The sequence below is a fragment of the Hyla sarda genome, chromosome 1, assembly GCF_029499605.1.
Source record: "Hyla sarda isolate aHylSar1 chromosome 1, aHylSar1.hap1, whole genome shotgun sequence".
Taxonomy (NCBI): Eukaryota; Metazoa; Chordata; class Amphibia; order Anura; family Hylidae; genus Hyla; species Hyla sarda.
The window spans coordinates 418,268,922-418,293,109 of NC_079189.1; the positions used below are offsets into that span (position 1 = coordinate 418,268,922).

At 42.5% G+C, this 24,188-nt stretch overlaps 1 protein-coding gene across 6 annotated transcripts in view; it reads right to left on the reverse strand.

The window, feature by feature from the left end:
- LOC130281585 (sodium-dependent serotonin transporter-like) overlaps positions 1-24,188 on the reverse strand; it is a 526,811-nt gene that overhangs the window by 138,671 nt on the left and 363,952 nt on the right. For all 6 annotated transcript variants that reach the window (XM_056528987.1, XM_056528978.1, XM_056529008.1 and 3 more), the window contains one exon: positions 18,583-18,686. In XM_056528987.1, coding sequence (XP_056384962.1) covers positions 18,583-18,686 — 104 coding nt within the window. The remainder of the gene's footprint in view (positions 1-18,582; positions 18,687-24,188) is intronic.

Below are 24,188 nucleotides of genomic sequence, written 5' to 3' on the forward strand. Positions count from 1 at the left end.
AGCTGCTGTGTCAGTGGCAGCAGCTGCTGTAACTGTGACTTCAGTTGCTGTTTCACGGAGGACAAGTATGCCAGCTGGTGATTTTGTTGGGTGATCATCGTGAAAATGTCGGCAAGACTTGACAGCGGCACCTCAGCGGAATCCATGGCCGGATCTACTGTCACGATCCCGGCTGGTAGGAGGTGGATCCTCTGTGCCAGAGAGGGATTGGCGAGGACCGCGCTAGTGGACCGGTTCTAAGTCACTACAGGTTTTCACCAGAGCCCGCCGCAAAGCGGGATGGTCTTGCTGCGGCGGTAGTGACCAGGTCGTATCCACTAGCAACGGCTCAACCTCTCTGACTGCTGAAGATAGGCGCGGTACAAGGGAGTAGACAGAAGCAAGGTCGGACGTAGCAGAAGGTCGGGGCAGGCAGCAAGGATCGTAGTCAGGGGCAACGGCAGGAGGTCAGGAACACGGCTAGGAACAAACAAGGGAACGCTTTCACTAGGCACAAGGGCAACAAGATCCGGCAAGGGAGTGCAGGGGAAGTGAGGTATAAGTAGGGAGTGCACAGGTGGAAACTAATTAAGCTAATTGGGAAGATTGGGCCAGGCACCATCATTGGTGCACTGGCCCTTTAAATCGCAGAGACCCGGCGCGCGCGCGCCCTAGGGAGCGGGGCCGCGCGCGCCGGGACAGGACCGACGGAGAGCGAGTCAGGTACGGGGACCGGGGTGCGCATCGCGAGCGGGCGCCACCCGCATCGCGAATCGCATCCCGGCTGGAGGCGGGACCGCAGCGCACCCGGTCAGTGGATCTGACCGGGGCGCTGCAACAACGAGGATGAGGCGAGCGCTCCGGGGAGGAACGGGGACCCGGAGCGCTCGGCGTAACACTTCTACTTTTAACCCCCCCTTGCCAGGGGGCTCCAGTATCCATACCTTTCTAGAATGTGTACAACGGGATGTAAAATCTTTAATATATCCCGACCCCCATCCAAATTTAACAAAAGGTGAAAAAGAAGCTTTAAAATGGTTGTCCTCTCAACAGGACATTATAGTGAGACCTGCTGACAAGTGGGGGTAATATTGTCCTGTTGACAAAACAGTATTACATAGAGGAGGCCCATCATCAATTAATGAACACTGAAGTGTATCAAAAATTATCAAGTGATCCAATACCGCACCATCAAAATTTGGCTAGGTCTCTTCTGAGACGGGGTGTAGAGTCTAATGTTTTTTCCTCTCGATTTGCAGAAAAATTATTTTTTCCTTTTCCAAAAAAACCCTATTGGTACTGGATTCCCAAAATACACAAAAATATTAAAACCCCTCCAGGCCGTCCGATTGTTGCGGGAAGGGGCTCAACAATTGCGGAGCCCCTCTCGCAATATCTGGACTGGATTCTCCGGACCCTACTTAAAACGGTACCAGCACATTTACACGACACTAGTCATTTACTTCAAATATTACAGGACTTTGGATGGCAGCAGGGTTTAGCCCTGGCCAGTATTGGCGTCGAAAGCCTGTACACCCGCATCCCGCAGGCTGTGAGACATCGACTGGAAATGCTACAGACCTATGATGAAAATTTCATTAATTACATATGTGAGATGCTTGAGTTTGTGTTGGGCCATAATGTATTTCAATTTTTGGGGGATTGGTATAAACAGATAGATGGGACTGCGATCAGGACCCCTGTGGCTCCCACTTTCGCAAATATTTTTTGGAGGTCCCTTGAGGATAATTAAATTTTTTTCACCCACAAATCCATATGTACAAAATCTAGCTTTGTATGTGGACAAAATTTTGTTTTTTTGGGCAGGAACACAGGAAAACATTAATAATTGCATCACATACATGAATAACAATTCTTCTAACATGCATTTCACTAGTTTGTACAGTGAATCGAGCATCAAGTTCTTAGATGTCAAATTGAAAATTTCGGGAGAGCATTTGGACATCGAGGGATATCGAAAACCCTCTGCCACAAACTCACTACTAAGATTCGATAGTTACCACCCTTATCATGTGAAAAAATCGCTGCCATATGGTCAGCCATACGTAGGATCAATACTAATGAAGAATATTTTAAGCAACAAGCAATGGAACTGCAAAAAAGGTTATTTGATAGGGGCTATCCAAACCATTTATTGAAGGAAGCATATGAAAGAGCTTTAGCCATTCACAACATGCTGCATAATAATAATAAAAAACGCACAAAAACCACAACGAATACAGATAAAAAAAACTTTAGCTTTTTGTTTTGAATTTAGCCGCATGGAGAAGGAAATTCGTGCATCAATTTTCAAAAACTGGCACATCTTACACAATGACGAACTTCTGAAGGACACCATAGATAAAAAAAAAAAACTTTGGTGTCATTCAGAAGAACTAAAAACTTGAGGGATATACTTGTGAAAAATAGACTCAAAAAAGAACAAGTCGATTTAAAAACTAATTGGCTACAGAAACAAATGCCGATTGGTAATTACAGATGTGGTCAGTGTAATATTTGTCACATGTTGAATTATGTAAAAAAAACATCCAATTAGGTGCATACTTGGTAGAAATAAAAGATTTTATTACCTGCAAAACTAAATTTGTAGTTTATGCCCTAATATGTAGCTGCAAGAGATATTATATCGGTAATACAATAAGACCTCTGCATACTAGAATAAAAGAACATTTAAGATCCATAAATACAGGAGTGGGATGTTCCAGACTGTTAGAACATATGAATAATGTTCACAACATTAAAAAAGAAGAATTAAAATTTGTAGGCCTATATGTCCAACATTTACCATGAGGAGGTGGCGACAAACACAAATTACTGTTACAAGAGGAAACAGAGTTAATTCTGCGTACGAATGCATTCGGACCTTTGGGTCTAAACACACGCAGCGATTTGAGTGTCTTCCCCCCAGAGTGACTGACTCTTTTAGTGCCGGTCTTAAATGAATGTATTAAAGGGGTATTCCAGGCAAAAACTTTTTTTATATATATCAACTGGCTCTGGAAAGTTAAACAGATTTGTAAATTACTTCTATTAAAAAATCTTAATCCTTCCAATAGTTATTAGCTTCTGAAGTTTTCTGTCTAACTGCTCAATGATGATGTCACGTCCCGGGAGCTGTGCATGATGGGAGAATATCCCCATAGGAGCTGGACAGCTCTCGGGACATGAGTCATCAGAGAGCATTTAGACAGAAAACATTAACTCAACTTCAGAAGCTAATAACTATTGGAAGGATAGTAATTTAGAAATCTGTTTAACTTCCTGGAGCCAGTTGATATAAAAAAAAAGTTTTGGCCTGGAATACCCCTTTAAGTGTGCAAAGTCACCTCATCCTTTCAGTAAAACAGATGCAGCATATGCAGTTATTTGTAATATAAGTGCAATGCTTCCCAAGAACAATGTGATAAGAAAATATTTCTAGGTATTTTTCTATTTGTTTTTAAACATTGATTTTAAGTCACCTGTTACCTGTCAATAAAGTTTTGTATATATAGTAGGGGAAGTGGAAGCTAACGTGAGGTCATTTATTAAGCGCAGGTATGCGCGAAACGATTCGTTGACCAAGCTGTTGTTCATGCCTGTCCTATAATAAATCACCGCAAACCAGATCTTAGTGCCTCTGCTGTCTTTCTGTTCAAGTATTGAGGATATGCATTAGCTAAAACGTAGCTTTTCTTAGGATAAAATATACGTAGTCAAAAAATGTTTGTTCCAACTGCGGACCAATATATGGAGGGTTGTTTAAACCAATTCACCAAAAGATCACCGAAGTGATCCACTAATTCCCTATATTTCCCATATATTTGTAAAAGGTATAATCTTTATTAATTTCAAAACACCAACAAAAAAGGAGTTAAAATTTGCAGTGTATCTCTCCTCCTGTATTATTAGTAATTATCTGTGCCAGCCAGGCATCATCTATTATCTACCTGTGTGTACCTGCAGTGTACACACGGTTGGTGGAGGAGTCCGCACTGTATATTAAAAAACCTATCCTATGCCCCCCTCGACATGTTTCGCCGCAGGACGCGGCTTTGTCAAGAGGTTTTAGGGCAAAAAATGTTTGTGCCACCTACACCACCAAGTATTGATGTGATACAAAGACCTCTAAAAGGTGGAAGGGAACAACATATGGTCCATTGTAACTGGTGGGGGTAAAAACTTCCCCTGTAAGGCCCTACTCTCGCATTATTAATTCCCTACTTTGCAAGTGTTACTCGCCCTATACAGAAACCTCTCCCTATTTCCACCTACAAACACTGCCATTTCCCAGGGTTTTTAGGTGGAAATAGAGAGAGTTTCCTGTGTACGGCCTTACAGGGGAGGTTTTTACCCTCAGCTGCTACAATGGACAATACGTTGTTCCCTTCCACCTTTTCGAGTAAAGTGTTACTCATCTTAAAAAGGGTGGCACCACACAGGAACCAATCCCTATTTCCACCTAAAAACCCTGGGAAATGGCAGTGTTTGTTGGTGGAAATAGGGAGAAATTCCTGTGTGGGGACGCCCTTTTTAACCTCTTAAGGAAGCAGGGCGTACCTGTATGCCCGTCCCCGGTCTATAACGCGGGGTCACGCCGTGACCCTGCGTCATAGCGGGTCGGTCCCGGTGGCTAATGAAAGCCGGGGCCCTGTGCTAATAGCTTGCGGCACCGATCATTGTGCCGCATGCTATTAACCCTTTAGACACAGCGTTCAAAGTTGATCGGCGCGTCTAAAGTAACAAAAATACACTCCCGGCCGCTCAGTTGGGCTGATCGGGACCATCGCAGTGAAATTGCGATGTCCCGATCAGCTAGAACGCGAGCAGAGGGTCCGTTACCTGCCTCCGGTGCATCCTATCGACAATTGATTGCTCCAAGCCTGAAATCCAGGCTTGAGCAATCGACCACCGATAACACTGATTATTGCCATGTTAATGCATGGCAGTGATCTGTGTGGAAGATCAGTGTGTGCAGTGTTATAACCTCTAGAGGGGGCTATGACATTGCAAAAAAAAAGTGAAAAAGTTAATAAAAATCATTGAAAGCATACCAGTCAGATCAAACAAAAAACTGGTTTTTAATATATCACTCAGTACCTAATCCTGACAATGTACATCTAATTTTAATGTGTCTAGCACCTTTATTTATTTTTTTATTACACTTTTAATTTAGTTCACTAGTCTGAATTCCTCTCAGATGGAGGGGGCGTGGCCTCACTGTGCAGGTATTCGCCCCCTTCCTCAGTATGCTGTCTGCTCACATCTTCCTTAGCAATAGCAAAACTACAACTCCCAGCTTGTCCTCACTGACAGTAGCGGGACACAAGCTGACAGTGGGAGGAAGTGACAGCTGACAGTTGTCAATCAAGGAAGTGTGTCCATGACATAGGTGAAGATGAATGGACACAGCTGGACAAGTATGTATCCAAGCAGGCAGCCCCCCAGTTGTTTGACTGGCTTTTTCAGTATGAAATGATGAACATTTTCTAATGAAAGCAATTGCAAAACCTATTGGTTTTGCATGCTTTACAACATATCAAATGTTTTCGTATCTGACAGTGCCCATTTACCCCCTTCCTTAATATAAGTAAGAATCACCCCCTTTTACCATTTAAAAAAACTGTGTAAATAAAAATAAACATATGTGGTATCACCGCGTGTGAAAACGTCTGAACTATAAAAATATTTAAACAATTAAACCCCACGGTCAATGGCGTACGCGCAAAAAATTTCCAAAGTCAAAAATAGGGTATTTTTGGTCACTTTTTATACAATGAAGAAATTAATAGAAAGCTATTAAAAAGTTCGATCAATACATAAATCGTACTGCTAAAAACTTCATCATGGCAAAAAATGAGCCCTCATACCGGCCTGTTCACGGAAAAATAATAAAGTTATAGAGGTCAAAATATGACAGTTTTAAACATTTTCCTTTACGTGCATGTAGTTATAATTTTTTCCAGAAGTACGGCAAAATCAAACCTATATAAGTAGGGTATCATTTTAATCGTATGGACCTACAGAATATAGAAAATGTGTCATTTTTACTGAAAAATGCACTGCATAGAAACAGAAGCAACCAAAATTTACAATATTATGTTTTTTCTTCAATTTTGACGCTCAATTAAGTTTTCTTTTCTGTTTCGTCGTGGATTTTTTGAGAGGCAACGGCTGGAACAGGTGGTAGCTCGCCACGCTGCGGACTGCCAGCTTGATGCTCACCAGAATGGGTACTCAAAATTTTTTGATAAATTCAAATAAAATAAAATAAAAATTACATTAAAAATCTATTTATTCTCTTCATTTTGCCGCCACATCCAGACACTCTGCGGCAGTGATTCTAATTGTGATGCCTGTAATCCGCATGTCATACTGGATAACAGTATTATTTCACTAACACAGCACAGTCCCAATGCATGTTATGAAAAGGCAAAGTGTTCAACACCCCTATTGAGGCTCTCTGTAGGCCAGAAATAGCCGGTTTTAATAGTGATTCGCTGGAAATAAATTCGGAACCAAACTAATTTCTTTGCAAAAATTCAACGAATCGGCCGAATCGAAATTTTAAAAAAATTTGCTCACTTCTAATTATAGGATTTTTTTTAGGCTGGGTTCTGAATTGAATCATTGAGGTTTTATTGGTGACACTCCCAGTGGATTATTCTATGTATTGTTATTTCATTTTAATTGTCAAGTTCATTATCTTTGTGTGTCATATGGATAACAAAACATTATTTCTATTATTTGTGACATTGCATTTAAATGCACATTCTTTGTTGGTATACTATTCTTGTTCTTTTCCTTGATTTTGCGTTGTGCTTCTGTATGCATGGTATGTAGCACCTCTTCTTCCTTTTACTTGCATATTCACTGGTGCCTGCCCAATGCTTTTTGTACGGTTTTCAGAGTTTCTTTTTATCTTAACCCCTTAGGAACTTATTTTCACCTTAAGGACTCAGCGTTTTTCGGTTTTTGCATTTTCATTTTTTCCTCATCACCTTCTAAAAATCATAACGCTTTCTATTATGCACATAAAATTCCAAATGATGGCTTATTTTTTGCGACACCAATTCTACTTTGCAGTGACATTAGTCCTTTTACCCAAAAATCCACGGCGAAATGGGAAAAAAAATCATTGTGCGACAAAATTGAAGAAAAAATTTCATTTTGTAAGTTTTGAGGGCTTCCGTTTCTACGCAGTGCATTTTTAGGTAAAAATAACACCTTATCTTTATTCTGTAAGTCCATACGGTTAAAATGATACCCTACTTATATAGGTTGGATATTGTCGTACTTCGGAAAAAATCATAACTACATGCAGGAAAATTTCTAGGAAAATGAGGGCCAGGGCCCGCCTTAGGTGTTCAGGGCGAGCTAACCTTGTGCCCCCCCCCCCCATTACCCCATAAACATAGACAAAGAGGAAAAAAATCTTTGTAACAAATATATTTTTTAACTATTTAATCATTCCCCTGCCCCCTTAATCTGTCCCATGTCCCCCTTAATCAGATGCAGTATAGTTCCCCCACAGTAGGTGCAGTATAGCTCCCCACATTAGGTGCAGTATAGCTCCCCACGTTAGGTGCAGTATAGTTACCCCACGTTAGGTGCAGTATAGTTCCCCACATTAGGTGCAGTATAGCTCCCCACATTAGGTGCAGTATAGCTCTCCCACATTAGGTTGGCAGTATATCTCCCCCACATTAGGTGCAGTATAGTTCCCCCACATTAGGTGCAGTATAGCTCCCCCACATTAGGTGCAGTATAATGTTCCCCCACATAAGGTGCAGTATAGTTCCCCACATTAGGTGCAGTATAGTTCCCCACATTAGGTGCAGTATAGTTCTCCACATTAGGTGCAGTATAGTTCTCCACATTAGGTGCAGTATAGTTCCTCCACATTAGGTGCAGTACAGTTCCCCCACAATAGGTGCAGTACAGTTCCCCCACATTAGGTGCAGTATGTTCCCCCACATTAGGTGCAGTATAGTTCCCCACATTAGGTGCAGTATAGTTCCCCACATTAGGTGCAGTATAGTTCCCCACATTAGGTGCAGTATAGCTCCCCACATTAGGTGCAGTATAGCTCCCCCACATTAGGTGCAGTATAGCTCCCCCACATTAGGTGCAGTATAATGTTCCCCCACATTAGGTGCAGTATAGTTCCCCACATTAGGTGCAGTATAGCTTCCCACATTAGGTGCAGTATAGCTCCCCCACATTAGGTTGGCAGTATAGCTCCCCACAATAGGTGCAGTACAGTTCCCCCACATTAGGTGCAGTATGTTCCCCCACATTAGGTGCAGTATAGTTCCCCACATTAGGTGCAGTATAGTTCCCCACATTAGGTGCAGTATAGTTCCCCACATTAGGTGCAGTATAGCTCCCCACATTAGGTGCAGTATAGCTCCCCCACATTAGGTGCAGTATAGCTCCCCCACATTAGGTGCAGTGTAATGTTCCCCCACATTAGGTGCAGTATAGTTCCCCACATTAGGTGCAGTATAGCTTCCCACATTAGGTGCAGTATAGCTCCCCCACATTAGGTTGGCAGTATAGCTCCCCACATTAGGTGCAGTATAGTTCCCCCAAATTAGGTGCAGTATAGCTCCCCCACATTAGGTGCAGTATAATGTTCCCCCACATTAGGTGCAGTATAGCTCCCCACATTAGGTGCAGTATAGCTCCCCACATTAGGTGCAGTATAGCTCCCCCACATTAGGTTGGCAGTATAGTTCCCCACATCAGGTGCAGTATAGCTCCCCACATTAGGTGCAGTATAGCTCCCCACATTAGGTGCAGTATAGTTCTCCACATTAGGTGCAGTATAGTTCCCAACATTAGGTGCAGTATAGCTCCCCACATAAGGTGCAGTATAGCTCCCCCACATTAGGTTGGCAGTATAGCTCCCCCACATTATTTGCAGTATAGCTCCCCACATTAGGTGCAGTATAGCCCCACATTAGGAAGAAGCATTTTCCCCACATTAGGGGCAGTATAGCCCCACATTAGGAAGAAGCAGTTTCCCCACATTAGGTAGTAGCAGGTTCCCCAAATTCGGTAGCATTGTCATTTCCCCATACCCCCCACCCCCCACCGACTCACACACACACAGACAACTACACATGCACACACACACAGACAGACAACCACACATGCGCACACACACACACACAGACAACCACACATACACATAGACAACCTTATCTGACCTGCGCTGCGCTTCTCTTCTCTCTGGCGGCGGCCTGACGAGTGACGTCACTGACGTTCTGTGCGGGTCTGTGGAGGTACGTCACATGTGCGACGTCCCTCTTCAGACTTGGGCCGCCAGCCAACTGGAGACGCGGAGGAGGTTGGGGTAAGTGAAGCCTTCCGGTGTAATGAAGAAAACTGTACCCTGAAGCGGAATGTGACCCTCCGCATAGGGACACAGTTGAGGGAGGGTAGTGGGAATGTAATGATAGGGAGCGGCCTGCAAAGCAGAAAACTGTGTCCCTGTGCGGAGGGTCACATTCCGCTACAGGGCACAGTTTTCTTCATTACACCGGCATTTAGCGCTGCTTGCACGAAGCAGGGCTAAATCCCGGGCGTCGGGCAATAAAAATTATATATACTTGGTGCGAGCTGTGTCGGCTGCCCAGAGCCCCTGTTGCTATGGCACCCTGTGTGGCCGCACAGCTCGCACACCCCTAAGGCCGGCCCTGATGAGGGCTCTTTTTTTGCGCCGTGTTCTGAAGTTTTTATCGGTATTATTTTTAATCAGACTTTTTGATCGCTTTTTATTCATTTTTTCATGATATAAAAAGTGACCAAAAATACTTTGGAACTTTTTTTGCGCGTACGCCATTGACCTTGCGATTTAATTAACGATATATTTTTATAGTTCGGACATTTCTGCATGCGGCGATACCACATATGTTAATTTTTATTTTTATTTACACAGTTTTTTTTATGGGAAAAGGGAGGTGATTCAAACTTTTATTAGGGAAGGGGTTAAATGACCTTTGTTAACTTTTTTTTCACTTTTTTTTTTGCAGTGCTATAGCTCCCATAGGGACCTATAACACTGCACACACTGATCTATTATGCTGATCCCTGCAAAGCCATAGCTTTGCATGGATCAGTGAGATAGGGGCTCGATTGCTCAAACCTGTAGCTCAGGCTTGGAGCAATCAAACCCCGATCGGACGCCGCGGAGACAGGTAAGGAGACCTCCACCTGCGTCAAAGCTGATCAGAACATCGCAATTTTATGGCGATGTCCCAATCAGCCCGACTGAGCTGCTGAGAAGTGTTTACTTTCACTTTCAGACGCGGCGGCACAATGATCGTTGCCTCGCGCTGTTAGCCCAGGGTCCCGGCTATGAATAGCAGCTGGGACCTACCCGGTGTGATGCGGGGTCACGGCGTGACCCTGTTTTAAACACCGGGATCGGGCTCAGGGCGTACCTGTACTTAAGGATCCTTAAGGATCGGGGATGCAGGGCGTATGCATATGCCCTGCGTCCCCAAGAGGTTAAACCAGTGCTTGAATTAAAGGGGTACTCCGGTGGCCAACGTGTTTTTCTGTTTTTGACTTACACTATTTATGTTTCATTTCTATTATTGTTTTTTAGGCTACTCTATTTCCGTTCTTTGTTGTCTTTTTATCCCCCACTTTGTTTTCCTATCTTTGCTTCTATTTCCTGTTTCTTGTTGTGCTGAAAACTACAAATCCTAGCATGCCACATGCTTTGCTGGTTTGGGGTGGCTCCTTTTTTTTTTTTTTGTTCCATCCTTTACCCACTCTACAATTTTCCCGGGTCGGCCCCCTTATACACAATACACTAATATAATTAGCCCTGGTTGGGATACACTGGCATACACACAAAAGGGACTACAATTCCCAGCATGTGTCATTCAGGAGACTTCAGTCTGTGATATAACACCAGCATACTGCCTCTGTAGTCTCCAGGGGGTTGTAGTTCACCAAACCTCTATAGGGGATACACCAGTGTTTCCCAACCAGGATGCCTCCAGGTGTTGCAAAACTGCTATATGAGCATGGTTGGGAAACACTAGCATACATACATTACAGGGACTACAATTCCCAGCATGTGTCATTCAGGAGTCCCCCCCCCTCCCACTTCACACATAGAAATCATCCCAAGTATGAGATTTATTCCTCAACCCCTGCAGTCTATACATCCCCAGCCCTGCACTTTGTCATCCTCCCGTTCAGTGAACACAAGGGAGGAGATGAGAGGTGTTTGTCCTCTCTCTTATCTTCTCTGTCTTCTTTCTCCCGTGCAGACCTGCGTCCTCTGAAGACAGAGCAGGGGGAGGGGAGATGAGGAGCTGTGTATGTCCTCTCTCTCCCCCATCTCTAGTTTATTTCTCTCATGAAGAACTCCGTCCTCCGGAAGGGGGAGATAAGGGGGGCGTAGATTATTTCTCTCATGCAAACCTGCGTCCTGCGGGCTCTGACTTCGCTCCCCCCAGATCTAACTTCAGAAACCTTATATATTAATAAGCTTGGCGTGAAAGAAGCCGCCCAGTCATGGAAACAAAGAACAGAGAAAGAAAAAAAAAGTCCTGACGCGTTGTCCACAGCCTAATCCTTACATGGCCAACGCTGTGGACGACAGTAAGAGATCCAACGCCGAACTACAGAACTTCCTGGCCCACAAAAAGGTAAGAAAAAAAGACACATGCTACACAAACATATAACACATATCAATTGCAAAAAAACATGACATTAAAAGAAGATGCAGTTTAGCCAAAAATCTTAACCACCGGAGTAGCCCTTTAATAAATGCTCTTTTTGCTGATTGTGCCCGAAGTCCTACATTTTAAAATCTTTTGGATAGCCTTTTCAGAAGAGTGTGGGTTGTTGCAGCTACAAAAAGGTTCCAACTTAATATTAACACCAAGAATGGAATATTTAACAAGCCCATATATATATATATATATATATATATATATATATATATATATATATATGTATATATATATATACAGTGGGGATGAAAAGTTTGGGAACCACAGGTAAAAAGTTGTATTAATGTGCATAAAGAAGCCAAGGAAAGATGGAAAAATCTCCAAAAGGCATCAAATTACAGATTAGACATTCTCATATGTCAACAAAAGTTTGATTTTATTTCCATCATTTACACTTTCTAAATAACAGAAAACAAAAAAAATGGCATCTGCAAAAGTTTGGGCATCCTGCAGAATTTATAGCATGCACTGCCCATTTGCAAAGCTGAGACTTGCCAGTGTCGTGGATTGTACTCAATCATAATCTGGGAAGACCAGGTGATGTCAATCTCAAAGGTTTTAAATGCCCAGACTCATCTGACCTTGCCCCAACAATCAGCACCATGGGTTCTTCTAAGCAGTTGTCTAGAAATCTGAAACTGAAAATAGTTGATGCTCACAAAGCTGGAGAAGGCTATAAGAAGACAGCAAAATGTTTTCAGATGTCAATATCTTCTGTTCAGAATGTAATTAAGAAATGGCAGTCATCAGGAACAGTGGAAATTAAAGCAAGATCTGGAAGACCAAGAAAAATATCAGACAGAACAGCTCGCAGGATTGTGAAAAAAACAATTCAAAACCCACCTTTGACTGCACAATCCCTCCAGAAAGATCTGGCAGACACTGCAGTTGTGGTACACTATTCCACTATAAAGAGATACTTGTACAAATATGGTCTTCATGGAAGAATCATCAGAAGAAAACCTCTTCTACGTCCTCACCACAAAAATCAGGGTTTGAACTTTGCAAATTAATATATAGACAAGCCTGATGCATTTTGGAAACAAGTTCTGTGGACCGATAAGGTTAAAATTAAACTTTTTGGCCAGAATGAGCAAAGGTACGTTTGGAGAAGAAGGGGAACAGAATTTAATGAAAAGTAGACTTGTTCACAAGAAAAATTTTCATTTTGTTTTGTTTTTTCGTTTTGGAAAAATTGATCGTTTCGATAATATTTTCGGTTTTGATTTTTCGGATACATTCGGTATTCGGGTGTTCGGTTTGATTTTTCGGATACATTCGGTATTCAGGTTTTTATTTTCTTTCGGATACATTTGGTATTCGGGTACATTCGAGTAAATCTTTTTATTCTTTTTTGGACTTTAGCGATTCAAAAAAATTATGGAAATACCTTTTTTATTAAAATTTCATAGGGTAACATAAAAAAAATTATAAAAAAGATACAGTAGTGATGGAAAAAATTGTATCTAACTAAATGTATCTTTTTTATTATGAAATGTTTATTAATTTTTAAACAGGGATCAATTTATGTGAGCCGGTAAAGCACTAAAAATGTAGCCGACAATAATAAAAATTTAGTATGTGTGTGTTTTTCACTTTTTTTGTTTTTTTAAATTTTTTAGATAGTACTACTACTCCCAGCATGGAACACACTGTTCCATGATGGGAGTAGTAGTTACCTGTACTAACTGACAGATCGCCGGGGTCCCTTGTGATCCTCTTATATAATGTATAGATGCGGCGGCCGCTCTTCTATGGTCCCCTGCACTCACGTATATATACACACCTATTCATATTTCCCACAGAGCTGTGATTGGCCAGATGGTTCCAGCCAATCACAGATCTCTGTGAGAAATAGGAATATGTGTATATATACGGCCGTGCAGGGGACCATAGGAGAGCGGCCACCGCATCCATACATTATACAGGAGCATCACAGCGGGTGTCAGGAGTCATACCCGCAGTGATCTTTCCTTAACTACAAGTACTACTACTCCCAACTTGGAGTACACTCTGCTCCATGCTGGGAGCTGTAGTACCTGCATTAATAGACAGATCGCAGCTGGTGTCAGAAGTTACACTCGCTGCTATATGTCTATTAATGCAGGTACTACAGCTCCCAGCATGGAGCAGCGTGTGCTCCATGTTGGGAGTAGTAGTACCTGCAGTAAGGGACAGATCACAGCGGATGTCACTCCTCCTGACACCCGCTGCGATCCTCCTGAAGTGACTGTCGGGATCAGCTGTTCTCAAAGCTACAGAGCCGGGAGAACAGCTGACGCTGAGCCGTAGGTATACATTGTATATCTACTGCCCAGCAAGAACTTACAGTGAGCCTGCAATGTGTATACAGTATACACATTGCTGGTTCACTTAACACCTTGCTGAGCTGTGCGCTATTTGCAAGCCCAGCAAGGAAAGGGTTAACTTACACTGCTGGACAGTGTAGGTTAACCCTTTGGGCGGTATACACTATATACAGCTATCTATAGATAGCTGTATATAGTGTATACAGAAGACGAAGTCCGCTTCCCTCGAGTCCCGGGCAGGTTCATGTAGCTCCGCCCCCTAGTGATGACGTCATTAGGGGGTGGAGGTACAGAAGGGAACAAGGCTAATTAATCTGAAGCTCTGTTCACATTGTCCGTTTTGTATAATGTGAACAGACCCTTCTGGCAGTGTCTACAGAGACAGGGAGACTCCAGCTGTTGCTAAACTACAACTCCCAGCATGCCCAGACAGCCAAAGGCTGTCTGGGCATGCTGGGAGTTGTAGTTTTGCACCAATTGGTGGCTCCCTGTTTGGGTAGACATTGCATCATGGGTGCTCTCCCCAGCGGACAGCACCAAAAATGTCATAACCAATTTTTTGTGTTTTTTTTCTTCTCGTTTCAGATCCGTGTATGCAAAGGATTTTTTTTTCTTTTAATAAAACGGTTAACGAGGGCTGTGGGGGAGTGTTTTTTAAAATAAAATTATTTTTCCAATGTGTTGTGTTTTTTTTAATTGAATTTTCAGGCTTAGTAGTGGAAGCTGGTCTTATTGACGGAGTCTATTACTAAGCCAGGGCTTATCGATAGCCCCAAAAACAGCTAGCGCTAACCCCCAATTATTACCCCCGTACCCACCGCCACAGGGGTGCCGGGAAAAGCCGGCCTGGAGCGTCAAAAATGGCGCTCCTGGGCCTAGGCGGTAACAAGCTGGCGTTATTTAGGCTGGGGAGGGCCAGTAACAATGGTCCTCGCCCACCCTGGTAACGTCAGGCTGTTGCTGTTTGGTTGGTAGTGTGCTGAGAATGAAAATACGGGGAACCCTATGCGTTTTTATTTATTTATTTAAATAATAAAAAATTAAAAAAACAAATAGGGTTCCCCGTATTTTCATTCTCAGCACAATACCAACCAAACAGCAACAGCCTGACGTTACCAGGGTGGGCGAGGACCATTGTTACTGGCCCTCCCAGCCTAAATGACGCCAGCCTGTTACCGCCTAGGCCCAGGAGAGCCTTTTTTGACGCTCCGGGCCTGTTGGTACCGGCTCTTCCCGGCACCCCTGTGGCGGTGGGTACCAGGGTAATAATTGGGGGTTAGCGCTAGCTGTTTTTGGGGCTAGCGCTAAGCTCTGGCTTAGTAATGGATTCCGTCAATAAGACTGGCTTCCACTACTAAGCCTGAAAATTCAATAAAAAAAAACACAAACACATTGGAAAAAATTATTTTATTTAAAAAAACACTCCCCCAAAGCCCTTGTTAACCATTTTATTAAAAGAAAAAAATTAATCCGCCGTAATCCATCGAATCCGCAGTAATCCTCTGCATACACGGATCTGAAACTAGAAGAAAAAAAACACAAAAAATTGGTTATGATATTTTTGGCACTGTCCGCTGGGGAGAGCACCCATGATGCAATGTCTACCCAAACAGGGAGCCACCAATTGGTGCAAAACTACAACTCCCAGCATGCGCAAACAGCCTTTGGCTGTCTGGGCATGCTGGGAGTTGTAGTTTAGCAACAGCTGGAGTCTCCCTGTCTGGGTAGACACTGCCAGAAGGGTCTGTTCACATTATACAAAACGGACAATGTTACCAGAGCTTCAGATTAACTAGTATTGTTCCCTTCTGTAGCTCCGCCCCATAATGACATCATCACTAGGGGGCGGAGCTACACAGACCTGCCTGGGACTCGAGAGAAGTAAGCGGACTTAGTCTTCTGTATACACTATATACAGCTATCTATAGATAGCTGTATATAGTGTATACCGCCCAAAGGGTTAACCTACACTGTCCAGCAGTGTAAGTTAACTCTTTCCTTGCTGGGCTTGCGCATAGTGCACAGCTCAGCAAGGGGTTAAGTGAGCCAGCAATGTGTATACTGTATACACATTGCAGACTCACTGTAAGTTCTTGCTGGGCAGTATATATATGATGTATACCTACGGCTCAGCGTCAGCTGTTCTCCCGGCTCTGTAGACTTGAGAACAGCTGATCCCAACATTCACATCAGGAGGATCGCAGCGGGTGTCAGGAGGAGTGACATGCGCTGTGATCTGTCCCTTACTGCAGGTACTAATACTCCCAACATGGAATACTCCCAACATTTATAGACAGATCGCAGCGAGTGTAAATTCTGACACCCGCTGCGATCTGTCTATTAATGCAGGTACTACAGCTCCCAGCATGGAGCAGAGTGTACTCCATGTTGGGAGTAGTAGTACTTGTAGTTAAGGAAAGATCACTGCGGGTATGACTCCTGACACCCTCTGTGATGCTCCTGTATAATCTATGGATGCGGTGGCCGCTCTCCTATGGTCCCCTGCATGGCCGTATATATACACATATTCCTATTTCTCACAGAGAGCTGTGATTGGCTGGAACCAAGTGGCCAATCACAGCTCTGTGGAAAATGTGAACAGGTGTATATATACGTGAGTGCAGGGGGCCATAGAAGAGCGGCCGCTGCATCTATACATTATACAGGAGGATCGCAAGGGACCCCGGGGATCTGTCAATTAGTACAGGTAACTACTACTCCCATCATGGAATAGTGTGTTCCATGCTGGGAGTAGTAGTACTACCTAAAAAAATGTTTAAAAAAAAAGTGAAAAACACGCACACACTAAATTTTTATTATTGTTGGCTACATTTTTAGTGCTTTACCCCGCTCACATAAATTGATCCCTGTTTAAAAATTAATAAACATTTCATAATAAAAAAGATACATTTCGTTAAATACAATTTTTTCCATCACTACTGTATCTTTTTTATTATAATTTTTTTATTAGAATGAATTCTTTGCGTTCGTTTACGGATAACGAATGCATTTGATAAATAGCGAATGCATTTGTTATTTTGCTATTCGTATTATCGTGGCTATTCGGGAATGTTCAAAATCTGTTTTCGTGCATTCGGATCGGTCCGAATGCACGAAAATGGTAAAATTCGGTAAATTAGACATTTGTGCCGAAACGAATTGCACATGTCTAATGAAAAGAACCTCTGTCCAACTGGTAAGCTTGGGGGACGATCAATCATGCTTTGGGGTTGTATTGCAGCCAGTGCAGTGGGACAGTGAACATCTCACGAGTAGAAGGAAAAATTGATTCAATAAAATTTCAGCAAATTTTGGATGCTAACTTGATGCCATCTGTGAAAAAGCTGGAGTTAAAGAGAGGATGGCTTCTACAAATGGATAATGATCCTAAACACACCTCGAAATCCACGGGGGATTACATCAAGAGGCGTAAACTGAAGGTTTTACCATGGCCTTCACAATCTCCTGACCTCAACATAATTGAAAATCTATGGATAGACCTTAAAAGAGCAGTGCGTGACAGATAGCCCAGAAATCTCAAAGAACTGGAAGACTTTTGTAAGGAAGAATGGGCAAAGATACCTCAAACAAGAATTGAAAGATTCTTGGCTAGCTACAAAAAGCGTTTACAAGCTGTGATACTTGCCAAAGGGGGCAGTACAAGATATTAACTATGCAGGGTGCTCAAACGTTTGCAGACGCCATTTTTTTGTTTTCTGTTATTTTGAAAGTGTAAATGATGGAAATAAATAGAGATGAGCGAACTTACAGTAAATTCGATTTGTCACGAACTTTTAGGCTCGGCAGTTGATGACTTTTCCTGCATAAATTAGTTCAGCTTTCAGGTGCTCCGATGGGCTGGAAAAGGTGGATACAGTCCTAGGAGACTCTTTCCTAGGAATGTATCCACCTTTTCCAGCCCACCGGAGCACCTGAAGGCTGAACTAATTTACGCAGGATTAGTCATCAACTGCCGAGCCGAGAAGTTCGTGACGAATCAAATTTACTGTAAGTTCGTTCATCTCTAGAAATAAAATCTAACTTTTGTTGACATATTATAAGAATGTCTAATCTGTAATTTGATGCTTTTGGAGATTTTTCCATCTTTCCTTTGCTTCTTTATGCACATTAATACAAATTTTTACCGGGGGTGCCCAAACTTTTGATCCCCACTGTATGTGTATGTATATATATATATATATATATATATATATATATATGTTTTTTTAATAATTCATATTCATCATAACATTGAAGTCACATGCCGAAGAGTTCTTTACTGTCTAGGCATGGACTCCACATGACCATTCAAGGTGTTCTGTGGTATGTGGCACAAAGACATTAGCATCAAGGGTACTACGGTGGAATTTTTTTTTTTTTTAAATCAACTGGTGCCAGTAAGTTAAAGAGATTTGTAAATTACTTCTATATAATAATTCTATAATGTATACCATGCTGAGCAAGTATTACTGTCATGAGGTAATTAATTTAAATATTAGACTAATTTATATTTTCAGAAAGTAATATCCTACCGGTAACAGTTGTTGTTGAATGGATTGTAACTTGCCAGTGCTAGAAGAACTCCAAATCCAGGCCCCAATGAGAAGAATATTTGAGCTGCTGCATCAATCCACACCTAAAAAGAATACCAAAGGGATATGTTTACCTGTAGTGGATACACTGCTGAATTTCTGGCTTGCCTTTGAAAAAGGAGAATAGAAAAATCTATTTGAACCTCTTAATGACTATGACAGCAAGGCCCCATATGTGACTACATGGAGTGAGTCAGCCGTGCCAGTGCTGAAGCTAACAGAGGAGATTACCGGAGATCCCCTGCACGGAACGGGAGAAGGTAAGTACCCTTGTCATCAGTGTCACCTGCACTACCGGTCAGTACCGACAGGTTAGTACAGGTGACACTGGTGACAGATTTCCTTTAAAGACTGGAAGACTGGATTCATATGTCACGGGATGCTTTTTGTTCAGAGGACATGTTTTCTATTTGGAGAAGAACCACCACTACACTATATCTATGAGTGCACCCCATTGGTAGCCCAGCAGCAAGTGGGTTTCCAAGTCTGCCATGGGTCTCTAAGTACTCGGCCAGGCAGTGTATTACATTGCAATCTGCTGATCATTTCTCAAAGTCCCCTTGTGGGACTAGTAAAAAGTAAAATAAAAAAAAAGAACCAAGATGAAAATAAAATGTAATATAAACAACCCCCCCTCGAAAAAAAAAAAGAAAAAAAGAAAACCTACAAGTTTTTGCATAAAAAAACAAGCCCTAACCCAATGGGGGCAACAATAATCTTTAATTCTAAATTTTTCTATTGTGCTAAAGTAGTAAAATATATATTTTTTTTAAACTAAATAAATTTGGTAAATTTCTAATCGTTTGTCCCTCAGTAAAAAACTATAATGTTATTTTTACAGATGAACAGCGTAAATTTACAGTACAGACCAAAAGTTTGGACACACCTTCTCATTCAAAGAGTTTTCTTTATTTTCATGACTGAAAATTGTAGATTCACACTGAAGGCATCAAAACTATGAATTAACACATGTGGAATTATAGACATAACAAAAAAGTGTGAAACAACTGAAAATATGTCATATTCTAGGTGGAAAGTGTCCCCAAGTGCCATCAAGAGCTAAAAAGAAACTGGCTCACATGCGGACCGCCCCAGGAAAGGAAGACCAAGAGTCACCTTTGCTGCGGAGGATAAGTTCATCCGAATCACCAGCCACAGAAATCGCAGGTTAACAACAGCACAGATTAGAGACCAGGTCAATGCCACAGAGTTCTAGCAGCAGACACATCTCTAGAACAACTGTTAAGAGAAGACTGTGTGAATCAGGCCTACATAGTAGAATCTCTGCTAGGAAACCACTGCTAAGGACAGGCAACAAGCAGAAGAGACTTGTTTGGGCTAAAGAACACAAGGAATGGACATTAGACCAGTGGAAATCTGTGCTTTGGTCTGATGAGTCCAAATTTGAGATCTTTTGGTTCCAACCACCATGTCTTTGTGTGACGCAGAAAAGGTGAATGGATGGACTCTACATGCCTGGTTCCCACTGTGAAGCATGGAGGAGGAGGTGTGATGGTGTGGGGGGTGCCTTGCTGTTGACACTGTTGGGGATTTATTCAAAATTGAAGGCATACTGAACCATCATGGCTACCACAGCATCTTGCAGCGGCATGCTATTCCATCCGGTTTGCGTTTAGTTGGACCATCATTTATTTTTCAACAGAATAATGACCCCAAACACACCTCCAGGCTGTGTAAGGGCTATTTGACCAAGAAGGAGAGGGATGGGATGCTGCGCCAGATGACCTGGCCTCCACAGTCACCAGACCTGAACCCAACGAAGGCAAAAGGGCCAACAAGTGCTAAGCATCTCTGGGAAATCCTTCAAGACTGTTGGAAGACCATTTCAGGTGACTACCTCTTGAAGCTCATCAAGGAAATGCCAAGAGTGTGCAAAGCAGTAATCAAAGCAAAAGGTGGCTACTTTGAAGAACCTAGAATATTACATATTTTCAGTTGTTTCACACTTTTTTGTTATGTCTATAATTCTACATGTGTTAATTCATAGTTTTGATGCCTTCAGTGTGAATCTAAAGAAAACTCTTTGAATGAGAAGGTATGTCCAAACTTTTGGTCTGCACTGTAAATTGAAAAAAAGAAATGCCAAAATCAAATTTTTTCCATTTCCCCGGCAAAAAAAGAGAGAGATTAACAACATAAATATAAAAAATATATCTCAATGACATATATGAACTCCAAAATGATGGCAATAAGAAGTATAACTTGACCTACAATAACAAGCCCTCGTATGTTTAAGTCGGTGAAAAAAAAAAAAGAAAACAATAATTTGGGCATTAAGGCCCAGATAGCATGTGTGTGGGATTGTGCAAAGTCAAAATTTGGATAACAATAATTTAGGCTGTTAAGGACAAAGGCCCACATTTATGATTGTAGGTGTAAGTGAAGCATTTTTTACACCTTTTTTTTTGTGTGCTGATAATGTGAAGGATCAGAAAATTTATTAAATGTTCACAGAGCATTTGATAAATTTTGTGCAGGTAAACATTTTCTAAAATTTCTCTCTTCACATACACTAAAAAGCTACACCAGGTCTGGCTTGGTGTCGTTTTAGAGACTTTTCAGTGGTTTTGCACCTTTTTTTATGTAGTTCATAAATCCCTTCTATATCATGTGTATTGCCTAAATCAGTGGATCGCAACTTAAAATCAGCAGAAATGTGTAAACAAAAAGGCGCAAAAAAGGCGCAAATAAACCTTGCTTGCGCCTTTATGTGCCTCTTTTAGACACAAAAAACAGTCTAAAGACAATGATAAATGTCGGCCAAAAAGCGTATGGGTCGATGCCATGATCAAAGTTGCAGTGTCTAAAATGAAAGTAAAATGATCCCGGCAGCTGAATAGTGCTGTTTGGAACCATCTCGATTAGAAGTAGTAAAAATAAAATACAACCTACATAAATTGGGTATCCTTGTAACTGTATGGACCTACAAAATAAAGATAAGGTGTTATTTTGACCAAAAAGTGCACTGCGTAGAAACCGAATTTCACTCCACTAATAAGTTTATTTTTGTTTAGCCGCAGATTTTGATAAAAAAATAAGTGGTCATTTCAAAGTACCTTTGGTAATGCAAAAAACATACCCTCCTGTGGGTCTGTAGGTGCTAAATTAAAAGTGTTATGATTTTTAGAATGAGAGTTGCAAAAAAGGAAAGTGCAAAAATGAAAAAAGGCCTGGTCCTTAACCCCTTAAGGACTCAGCCCATTTTGGCCTTAAGGACTCAGACAATTTAATTTTTACGTTTTCATTTTTTCCTCCTCGCCTTCTAAAAATCATAACTCTTTTATATTTTCTTCCACAGACTAGTATGAGGGCTTGTTTTTTGCGCGACCAGTTGTCCTTTGTAATGACATAGCTCATTATATCATAAAATGTATGGCACAACCAAAAAACACTATTTTTGTGGGGAAATTAAAAAGAAAAACGCAATTTTGCTAATTTTGGAAGGTTTTGTTTTCACGCCGTACAATTTACGGTAAAAATGACATGTGTTCTTTATTCTGAAGTTCAATACGATTAAAATGATACCCATTATTACATACTTTTATATTACGTTTATAATCCCTTTGTTTTGATGACCTATAACTTTTTTATTTTTCCGTATAAGCGGCGGTATGAGTGCTCATTTTTTTGCGCCATGATCTGTACTTTTTTTTGATACCACATTTGCATATAAAAAACTTTTAACACATTTTTTATAATTTTTTTTAAAATAAAATGTATTAACCTCTTAAGGACATAGGACGTTCTCTAATGTCCCCACTACCTGGGCTTTAATGCCCAAGGACGTTAGAGAACGTCCTGTTGTATTTCCGATCTCTGCCGCGCGCCGGGCAGAGATCGGAAGCGGATGCCTGCTGAAATGCTTCAGCAGGCATCCAGGGCAAACGCCGAGGGGGGCCATGTAGGCCCTTGCGATCTGCGGTGATACCGGGCTGCTCGGGTCTCTGGGACCTGACCGCCCGGTATTTTCGCATGATCCCGGCTGTCACAGTCAGCCAGGAGCATGCTAAAGAATAGGAGCGAGGTGGCAAGCCTGCCACCTCCTCCGATCCCCTGCGATCCGTCGGTTAACTAACCGACCAATCGCAAGGGGGGGGCGGTTATTTCCTCCCGTCCTGCCCGGCCCCTTGAAATCTGGAGAGGACGGGAGGAAGACCGGAGGATGCGGCGGGGGACGGGGGAGTGCTGAGGCCCAGCCCCGGTACTTACCTCGTCCCTGAAGACCCGGATCCCGGCGACGGCGGCAGCGGCGACAGGTGAGTAGACCTTCAGCCGCGGTCGGGCCCTTTACAGCAATGCACGTCGCCGTAAAGCGACATGCATTGCTGTATTGGGACCCTGTATACTACAACTCCCAGCATGCCCAGACAGCCCTTGGCGTCTGGGCATGCTGGGAGTTGCAGTTTTGCAACATCTGGAGGTCCACAGTTTGGAGACCACTTCCAGATGTTGCAAAACTACACATCCTCAGCATGCCCTTTCTGTCCAGGCATGCTGGGAGTTGTAGTTCTGTAACATCTGGCCCTTCAGATGTTGCAGAACTACAACTCCCAGCATGCCTGGACAATTTTGGCATACTGGGAGTTGTAGTTTTGCAACATCTGGAAGGGCACAGATTGGGAACCACTGTATTAGTGGTCTGAAAACTGTAGTCCTCCAGATGTGGCTCTAAAGATGTTGCCGAACTACTACTCCCAGCATGCCTGAGAATGCTGGGAGTTGTGGTTTTGCAACAACTGGAGGCACACTGGTTGGGAAACATTGTCTGTTTCCTAACTCAGTGTTTCCCAACCCGTGTGCCTCCAGCTGTTGCAAAACTATAACTACCAGCATGCACTGATAAACTGTGCATGCTGGGAGTTGTAGTTTTGCAACAGCTGGAGGTCCCCCCCCTGTGAATGTACAGGGTACATTCACATGGGCAGGGGGCTTACAGTGAGTATCAGGCTGCAAGTTTGCGATGCAGCAAATTTTGCGCGGCAGCTCAAACTCGCAGCGGGAAACTCACTGTAATCCCCCGCCCGTGTGACTGTACCCTAAAAACACTACACTACACTACCACAAAATAAAATAAAAAGTAAAAAACACTACATATACACATACCCCTACACAGCCCCCCTCCCCTCCCAATAAAAATGAAAAACGTCTGGTACGCCACTGTTTCCAAAATGGAGCCTCCAGCTGTTGCAAAACAACAACTCCCATTATTGCCGGACAGCCGTTGACTGTCCAAGCATGCTGGGAGTTTTGCAACAGCTGGAGGCACCCGGTTTGGGAATCACTGGCGTAGAATACCCCTATGTCCACCCCTATGCAAATCCCTAATTCAGGCCTTAAATGCGCATGGCGCTCTCACTTTGGAGCCCTGTCGTATTTCAAGGCAACAGTTTAGGGTCACATATGGGGTACCGCCGTACTCGGGAGAAATTGTGTTACAAATTTTGTTGGGCTTTTTCTCCTTTAACCCCTTATGAAAAGGTGAAGTTGGGGTCTACAACAGCATGTTAGTGTAAAAAAATAAATTT